Genomic DNA, 9519 nt, shown 5'->3' with positions numbered 1-9519 from the left:
GACATTTTCTTTAATTTTGGTATCCACAATGGAGCACATCATTTCCATATTTTGGCTTAATAGATCTTTTTTCCAATTCTTGTTGCAGGAGTGAGTGGTTGATATCGTTCGCTTACTCCGGGCATAGAATGTCCTGGGCCCAGGTGCGCTTTGAAGGGTTATTGGGGTTGGCCTAGAACTGAGAGATGGAAAGTCATCTAGTGCTAAACTTCGAAGAAAGGTTGAGTAGGGTGGGGATGATTGAGGCCAGGATTAGTTGTTGCTATTAGGAACCATTTGAGAAGTCAACTCAACATCCACCGTGAACTTCCCAGAAACTATGAGCCAGAATCATATGCCTTTTTTTTTATTATATAGCTACTAGATCAGAGAGCTTGAACATGGGTGAGACAGATGGATCAAATATTGTTGAGGGAGGTCACCTACAAATTTATAGCACTACATCTTAGCCCAAGTTCTAGTTTCAGCTCTATCCATTTCCACCAAATTTTGGCACCCATAATTTTGTTGACATTTTGTGGATCGCAAATTACGAGTCCACCAAAAGATTTTGGAAGGCATATGGTGTCCCATTAAATGAGCGACCATTTGTGCTTGAGGTCAGATCCTCCCCATAAGAAAGAGTCTTGAATTCTTCTAATTTCTCTAAGGACCCATTTAGGAGTGACTAGAATAGAAAAGAGGTAGATAGGCATGGCTTGAAGAACCAATTTAAGGAGGGTGAGTCGACTGGGCAAGTTGAGGGCTCTATGAGTCCAACAATCAAGTTTGCAGGCGAACTCTTCTAAGAGGTCCTCCTAGGAGGAGTGCCTAACGACAGAGGAAGTGAGGGGACCTCCAAGATATTTGGTTGGGAGGGATGCGATGAAGAAACCAAGGATGTGATGGACTTTCCTTTACGTGATGGGAAGGGTGTTGAAGAGAAGATCTGAGATTTGTCTAGGTTATTATAGAAAAGGTTGAGGGTGGCATTTATCTCTTTGGTTTCTTGCTCCAAAGGGTGGTTCATAAGAAGTGTGTCATCAACAAATTTTGAATGAGTATGAGTGGAATCATTATGAATTGTGAGGCCTCAAAGGGATCCTTTGGGCTTGGTAGTGTGAATGGTGCATTCTAGACGTTTAACCATGAGGATGAAGAGAAAGGGGGAGAGGGGATCTCCTTGCCTAACGCCTCTTGAGGGCAGAAAGTTGTTGGAAGGGGTTCCATTGATAAGGATGGAGAAGAAGGGAGTGGATAATAGAGACATAACCCATTGGATCCATTGAGTGCAAAAACCAAAGGCCTTGAGGGTTATTTCAATGTAATTCCAGTTTAATTTATCAAAATCTTTGGACATGTCAAGCTTCAGTAACATGCCTAGTTTTTTGAGAGATTTGAGAGAATGAATGATCTCATGGGATAAGATGACATCGTCAAGGATTTGTCTTCCTTTAACATAATGAGATTTCTCATGGGAGGTAAGGAGGGGGAGGAGTGGTTTGAGCATGTTGGAAATGATTTTGGACATAATTTTGTACATGACATTGCATAAGGCTATGGATATGTACTTACCAAGCAAGGCTACATTGTCGTCGTTTGGCATAGTGGTGAGGAATGTGGCATTGAGGGCTTGGATGATGGATTTGGTGGTTCTGGACTCTTCCACAATGTCATGGATCTCATTACCAATAAAGTGCCAACATCTCTTCAAGAAGGATACAGTAAATACATCTAGTCGTGGGGCCTTATTATCCTCCATTTGGAAAATGGCATCATGGACTTCAAATTCTGAGATGGGTCTCATGAGGGAAACATTGTGATCCTCTGTAATGAGTTTAGAGATGTTGGTTATGATTTGAGAGATAACTTCCCTTTGCTGGATAGGAAGATCCTCAAGCACACTAGAAAAGTGGTTGACCAAATCCTGCTCAACCTCCTCCTGAGTCTCCACCATGGCTCCCGATTCTTTTTAGAGTAGGGAGATCATGTTGTTGGATTTGTGTTGGATAATAGATTTGTGGAAGAAGGAGGTGTTACATTCTCCTTCTTTGAGACAGGGGATTCTAGATTTTTTTTTCCATTAAATCTCTTCATGTTTGTATCTTTCCTCAAGTTTTTGGGAGAGGTGATATTCTTAAGCATTAGTGGATTCAGATCTACCATGGAGATTTATGTCATGTTGTAGTTGTGCCATGGATTTCTCGATGGATTATTTGTCATGAAATATATCTCTGAATTCCTCTTTGTTCCACTTCCAGATTCAGAGCTTGATTTGATTGAGTTTCTTTTGAAAGACAAACATTTTAGAGCCTTGGAAGTGGCTCATTCCTTTCCACTAGCCTTCAATTTTGGGGATGAGGTTTGGGTTAGTGAGCCAGAACTATTCGAATCTGAAGGGTTTCTTGATGGGTTTGTTGTGGGCTCTCCAAGAGAGGATAACGAGCTAGTAGTCTGATCTTGAAGAGGGGAGAATGATGATAGAGAGATCATGTCCTGAGACCACGAGGTCCTCGAAGACCAAGAATCTGTCAAGGCAAGTGGAAATTTAGGCACCCCACCTTACTTGTTCCATGTGTATAAACCATTGGTGGTTTTGACATCAACAAGGTTGGAGTCATCAATAATGGTTGAGAAGAGTTCAAACTCTTGTTCAAGTTGTCTATGCCCTACTTTCTTCTCCTGAAGAGAGGTGATAATGTCGAAGTCTCCACCTAGGATCCAGTTGGCGGGAACAAGTTGGATTTTCAGTGAAGATATGTGTTCAAGTATCTCATGCATTTTAGAGGGGATTTAAGGGCCATATACATTGGAAAATTTACCTCGGAGGTTGGTACCTAAGAGGTGGAAAGATAAGGTAATAAATACAAAGTGAAAAGAGAGGGGTTCCATACCTATAATGGCAGGATTCCAGGCTATAGCAAGGCCACTAGAAGCACCCTCCACATTCACTACTAGGATTTTCTCTTGCTTCCATATCTTGGATATTATGGTGGTAGACTTTGTGTTGGTGCACTTTGTTTCTTGAATGAGCAAGATGGTAGGAAGGTCCTGCTGGATATTCCTACAGAGAAGATGGTGCTTCAAGCGGTTTTTCAGGCCGCTTATATTCTAAGAGGTGAACTTCATGAGGAGACGTCGGGTTGGGTGGAGTATATTTTCGGGATTTTCTTGTATTGACCAGACTCCATCAGTTTGCGTCCTAGGGTGTCCAGTCTTTGTAGCGTAGATTTTCTCCCTCACTTCTTGAAATCCTTTCCGCTCTTCTTGTCATCCTTATTAGTAATAGTTTGCACTCTGATTTGCAGTTTTGCCTTTGATTTTTCGAGGGTGGCCACAAGGAGGTGGATTCGTTTGTCAGGTATTCAGCTGGTTGCAATCCTCTTGCAGGCGTCTTCAATAGCAATCAGTTCAAGGCCTCCTAGATCTGCGAAGTCCTCATGTTTTGTCATAGGGGCGTACTCTTCCTGAGGTTGCAATTCTTTTGGATCTGCGCTATCCATGGTCTCTGGTCTCTTTCCTTTTTCTTGGGCCTGCTGCAAAGCTTCCTCTACCGCTTGAGCAACTGTGTTGTTATTGTTGTATTTTAAGAGGTTATCGCGAACCTTGAAGTTGTTTCTAGAAGTTGGTTGGCTGGCTTGAGTTGCTTGGCCTTTCTACTTCGTGTGTGAGCGCTTGTTTTGTACCTTGGTGAAGCCCTCTCCATCTTTCAGACTGGAAGTTTTGGCCTCAGATTTTGGGTCGTTGTGGGGGATAATCTTTAAAGACATGGCCATGCTTATGGATTTTCTACTTCTGAATGGCACATGTTCAAAATCCAACATTTTAAACCGGTCATTTTCTTCAGATTCTAGTGTGATGAATTCTGCTATGGAGCCCGATATGTTTATGTACATTGTATACACACATTCAGGCGTATGCACCATAGAATCCCTGGTGGGTTTCTTCAGATATGTAAACAAATTTTCCCAAGTTATTTCTGATGTCGCGGAGGTTGCCAGGGTCCCAGTATTCGTAGGGCAGGGAATATAGGCAAACCCAGACCGGGGCGCATGAGAAATCCTCCTTTTCTAAGATGAAGCAAGGAGTCCATTGCCTCATGTAAAGTCCAACTGAGTTGAGAAAGTGAGGGATGCCCTCCAGAGCCGACTTGAGGTCATCCTGTTGTTTTGTTGTTTTACTGTGAAGGAACCCTTGGAGCCAATCTTGAGGTCAAAGTGCGCTTTTGGATTCCATTTGAGTGAACTTCATTATAGAAGGGTTTTTTCCATACGCCGAACCCCAATGAATTTGCAAATCAACGCATGGTCCTGCATAAACTAGATGTTATTATTTAGTCTAGAGAGGGGAATGTGCAGCCTGAGAATTTTATCTGACTTAGCTTTGTAGCTGCTCGTGTTCCCCTGTTACTGTTCGAGGTTGTCAGGAGATTTCATCATAACTTCATCAACGTCTTTATCGTTATTCTGTCCATCTTTGGCAGTGTTCAGAGAGGGTTTAGGGGATTCAAAACTGAATATGCAGCAGTCGTATCAAGACTCTAAGGGTTGCAGAAGCCAAGGGCTCCTCCGCCAATATTCTCCATCACCTTAGCGCTCGGTCACAGCTTGGGTTGGTGGTTACAAGAGGGAAGAAATGAATTGTAGAGATGTAGGGGAGGGACAGGGAAGCCAGGGCGAGGGATTCATGAAAGCACAATATGACAATCATTTCTGAAAACTTGCATTACATTACAATTTTCCAAATTTGAAAACAAGTTATCCTCTTCCATAAAGTGGATCTGAATTCACATTTGAAACAGGTAGTGATTAAATTACTCGGTCCCCACTTTCTTTGAGAATGACCTTATTCTACATCGTCAAAAGGGTCACTCTTTCATGATAATAAGTAGTATTTCTTTTATACAATTCATGCATGGAGACCATGGAGATTTATTCGAGGATCTTAGCAAAAAATTGATTGTGGCTGGCAAAAAATTACACTTATTAGTTTCCCTTCGAGGTGGTTAACTCCTTTGTGGGCTAAAAGCCAGTGAAACGTATTTTTTGAGACATGAAATTTTTTATTAAAGGAAAAAATTATAATAACTAAAAATGCCAGAAATGTTCTATTTAATTTATTTCTTCATAACTAAAAATGTATCAACTTACAAAATATCACATCATCATTTCGAAAAATTGGCGTGTTTCAAATAACTCATAACCTTATTAATTAATTCTTCTGAAGGTTTTTATTTTTTAATATTGTTATTATCCGGGGTTAGTTTTAGTATTCTATATTACTGGGCTTTTATATTTTATTTTTAGCCATAACATTATTCTCTTTTAGTGTTTTAGTTATAAATGATTTCATCATTTTTATAGACTCCAGGTTAACTTTTGTTTTTTTTTTTAAATGAATTTTTATATTATTGACTCTTATTTTTATTTCATTTTCTCTTCTACTTTTATTTTATTTATATATATATATATACTAATTTATTGATATTATCTGTTAATTTGATATTTTAAACTTTTGTTTAATTATAACACTTTTTTTTTATTTGAGTGAATTTTTGAATTTTGATCTTGTTTTTTTTATTAATTTATGTTTACACATTTATAATGATTTTTTTATTTGACTTTTCTTGATTCTATATATATGCTTTCTCTGGCAAGATTTTCACTTTTTAAAAATTTGGTTTTTAATTAAAAATATTTTTAATTACGGTTTAACAAGTTATTAGAAGTTATAGAAAATTAAAAAATAAATTAATATTATATAAACTACTATTAGTTTATAACTTTTGAATTTTTTCTTCTCTATAATATTTATTTGAATATCTAGATCAAAATCTTCATCTAAGTCTTCATAATGAACCGCAAATGAGAGTTTAATGAAATTGGTTTTAGCAAAATACTTTATTCCGAAAATATGAACCACAATATCCTAAATTCATTAAAAAATAATGCATAAATTGTCATTAAATGAAAAAAATTACTAAAACCTTAAAAAAATATGATTTTTAATAATATTAAATTTCATTACATTTATAATATATATGTAAAAAAAATGTTATAACCAATAAAAGCATTCATGAATAGTAGTTAGGAATAACTATAATCACTAGATAACTAATTTATAATAGATTTTCTCTGTGTGGAAAACCATTTATAATAAACTAAAAATAAACCTGAAATATATATTATATTATAATTATGAAACCCAATTAAAATATATTAAGACTATAAAATATTAATTAAATGTCATATTATAAAATACCTAAATAAAAAATTAAGAAGGGATGAAATTATATATATATCATCCTTTACTTAATTTCCAAACACGTGTAGTTGCAAAATTCTATGTTGCAACTAACTTAAGACAAAAGAATATGGCATCGATGAACATGGGATAAAGTTCATCAACTAACTTTGAAGTTTGAACGCACTTAAAAAAATAGTTGCAAGTTATATATATTCATGGGTATGATTATTGTTGTGCCCATAGTGCCATAAAGAAGACCAAGTCTCTCTGGAAACGAGATTTGTCTTAATTTTAGGTTTTCTCTGCAAAGAGTCCTACCCGTGTTCTGTTCATAGATTTGGCCGCTTTACATTTCCCCTACTTCCAAAATAAGAAGAATAAAATTATATTGTTATTGGATGTTTGCGGTCAACAGTTTCCATAAAACGTATAATATTTATAATACTTGCATCAGATTGAGTTGTGAGCCGTATTTTTATACGCGATCTTCTCGTATCATCTTTGACAGGCTTTTCTTTCGTTTGGAGGAAGAGATCATTCAGTCTGTTAAGAGATCCCAACTTATTTCTGTATGTAATAATGTGATCGGTTGTTTATCAGCATTCGATGAGGGATTTCGCACTTAACAGGAAAGCCCGAACTGATCGAATACTGATCTTGTGGATCCACTCATTCGTCTGTAAATCACTGGCAATAATTTCGTGATTTTAAAATTAGGTCGCTTAAAGCTTTAGTTCACCTCAAAGATGAGCATTTCTTGTTGGTTGAACTCACCATTTTATTCTTATAACGTTGTCGCAAACAAGTTTGACATTGAAAGCGTATCGAGTAATTCCGATCCATGTCTACCAACGCAAGATCCATTTCTAGCGAGTTATAATACCGGTCATTCTGCCCACATATTTAATTTGTTTGATAGCTACGACTCCGAAACCCTAGCCGTCCCTTCGAATCCTTTAATGCGGACATTCTGCAATTCCAGTTCTGCAACTAATAGTCAGTCTTGCAATAGATTACCACGCACCGTCATGGCAGTCAAAAGGAATCACAAAGTGATCGAAAGACAGCGGCGTAAAGAAATGAAAATGCTTTTCTCACGGCTTAGATCGTTGCTCCCCGAAAAAGATACGCGGGTATGTCTTTTCTGCTTAATATCTAGGGTTTTGAGACATCAACGGTATTCTCTAGGGTTTTATTGAATATAATTTGGATATTCTGTTCTTCAGGGAAAACGAACAGTGTCAGAACAAGTACTCGAGTCTCTGAATTACATTCGCCATCTACAGCAAAAACTCCGAGAACTTTCAGCCCAAAGAGAGAAAATGAAGGTCAACTCAGATCGAAATGCAAAAGTTTCATTTGAGAAATTTTGCAATAAAATTCCGCCTTTGGATCGGGAATACCCTGAACTAAAAATAAATTCTGTGGGATCGGGTGTTCAGATCTGGACGAACACTTTGGAACGTGATATTGTGTACTCTGATATTCTATTGGCGTTGGAAGAAGGTGGGCTTGAAGTTGTGAGCGCTGCTTCATCCGCCATTAACAACAGAGCTTATCATACCATACATGCCAAGGTACTCGCTTATACTCGTTATCAGTGGGTAACATTCTTCTTCTCCAAGCATGATAATCTTAACTGAAAAAAAAAAAAAATTGCACTGCTAAAGATCCAATGCTAATAAGAGTTCATAGTTTCTGTGTAAACCTTTTGCATTGTTTAAAATCAAATGTTAAGAAAAACTCTTCTTTTTTTCTTAGGAAGCCTGCATTATTAGGTTTACACACATTTTACATGGACATCTCATTCATCCAAGACTAAAAAGCACATGGCTACTCTGTCAGCAATAAACACTTAAGTTTACAAGTTTTTTTAACGATGCAGGTGTTTGATGTCACTTCTTTTAACATCCACACCCTCTACCAGAAACTGTGGAATTTGATAAGCTCTCACCACAGCAACAATGAGGATCCGGGGACTACTGAAGCTGAAGGATAATGTTCTGTGCAGCATAAATGAATGGTTTAAAAGGTCTGTCAAACTTATTTTATGCACCTATTTTAAACTGAATAAAAGAATGTTAGGATTGCTTGGTTGTTCAACCGAATCGGATATTTGATAGAAATGCATATCGAGTAATCTGCTCGTTCATGCCTGTCAGAAATGTTTGGCTGATAAACTGAATAACACATTGGTTAGAAATACATATCGGGTGATAATCGTTTGAGGTCCAAAATAAATGGAATAAATTTGGCGACCTAAATATTTGATAGATAGTAAGAGTATTGTGCGGAGGATTGCACTCACTTTTGAATTTCAATAGAATACGGTATTTTTATTTACATTTACAAGGTTAGAAGCAACGACGTAGGATCAAAGCAATTAACATTCTGTGCAATTAAAATTTTGAAGCACAAGGTTTTCTAAGAAGATTGGTAAATTAGAAACGTTCACGACATTTTCTAAAATGCGTATGTTAAATGAACTAAGCAACTATTTTATGCGAAGAAATGAAAACAAAGGTAGCGTTAACCATGGAGAAAAATTTTCTAACAGTTATATATGACAGAATAAAATTCCATGCTAACCAAATCACATACACCTACACTGGAGACGTGTTTCCCCTTTCTTTACACTTCTCCCCTGCCTTATAAGAAGGTAGACTTTTCTTGAGATACTCATTTATGTTCAATAGATTTCAGTATCATTTGAAGTATTTCATAACTGAGTTAACCAGCAAAGTGAAATCCACTGACTTGAGCACACCAAGGTAATCAAACCATATTGAATATTTTGTTTTCCCATTCGCACATCTTATAATATGCCACATTAGCATTCATTCTTCTCAAACTTGACTTGCTACACCTCCATCCATAGGGATAAGCAAATATGTATGATAAGTGTATTGGCTATAATTATGAGAATTATATCTCAATTTAGGCCCGAAGCATCCTTGCTAGTTACAGCTTTCCTTCGACCGGTTCTACCCCTATCACTAAATTATTCATCCCTATCACTAAATTATTCATCCCTATCATGATCTATTCCTTCGTTTCCAACCAGGGATATAAATATCCATAAGGCAAGATACCTTAGGCAAGCAGCAGCATTGGTTCTGTTACGAAAAGAAAAATTTAGGTAATTGTCTCATGAAGATATGTATAAACCATATATCAAGGGTATAAAACATTAACCTTTGCTTTTTCCCTTTTTATATATCAAGGGTTTAAAACATTAACATTTGCTTTTTCCCTTTTTATATCTTTAGTAAGGTTAGTATGCGGTAGATTTTA

The 9519-nt window shown here is 36.9% G+C and overlaps 1 protein-coding gene across 1 annotated transcript; it reads left to right on the top strand.

Annotated features, from left to right (window-relative positions):
- Positions 1-6968: 6968 nt before the first annotated feature.
- Positions 6969-8251, top strand: LOC149229863 (transcription factor bHLH118-like). Its single transcript, XM_089375927.1, has 3 exons — positions 6969-7358; positions 7452-7802; positions 8111-8251. The coding sequence occupies exons 1-3, from the start codon at positions 6972-6974 to the stop codon at positions 8222-8224; spliced, it is 852 nt and encodes a 283-aa protein (XP_089232053.1). The 5' UTR covers positions 6969-6971; the 3' UTR covers positions 8225-8251.
- The last annotated feature ends 1268 nt before the right edge of the window (positions 8252-9519 follow it).

The sequence above is a fragment of the Pinus tabuliformis genome, chromosome J (assembly GCF_031772625.1).
Source record: "Pinus tabuliformis cultivar Carrire ecotype Pingquan chromosome J, CPIR1, whole genome shotgun sequence".
In the NCBI taxonomy this organism is placed as follows: Eukaryota; Viridiplantae; Streptophyta; class Pinopsida; order Pinales; family Pinaceae; genus Pinus; species Pinus tabuliformis.
The sequence above is the reverse complement of the archived record's forward strand: the minus strand, read 5'-3'. Positions and strand labels throughout refer to the sequence as shown.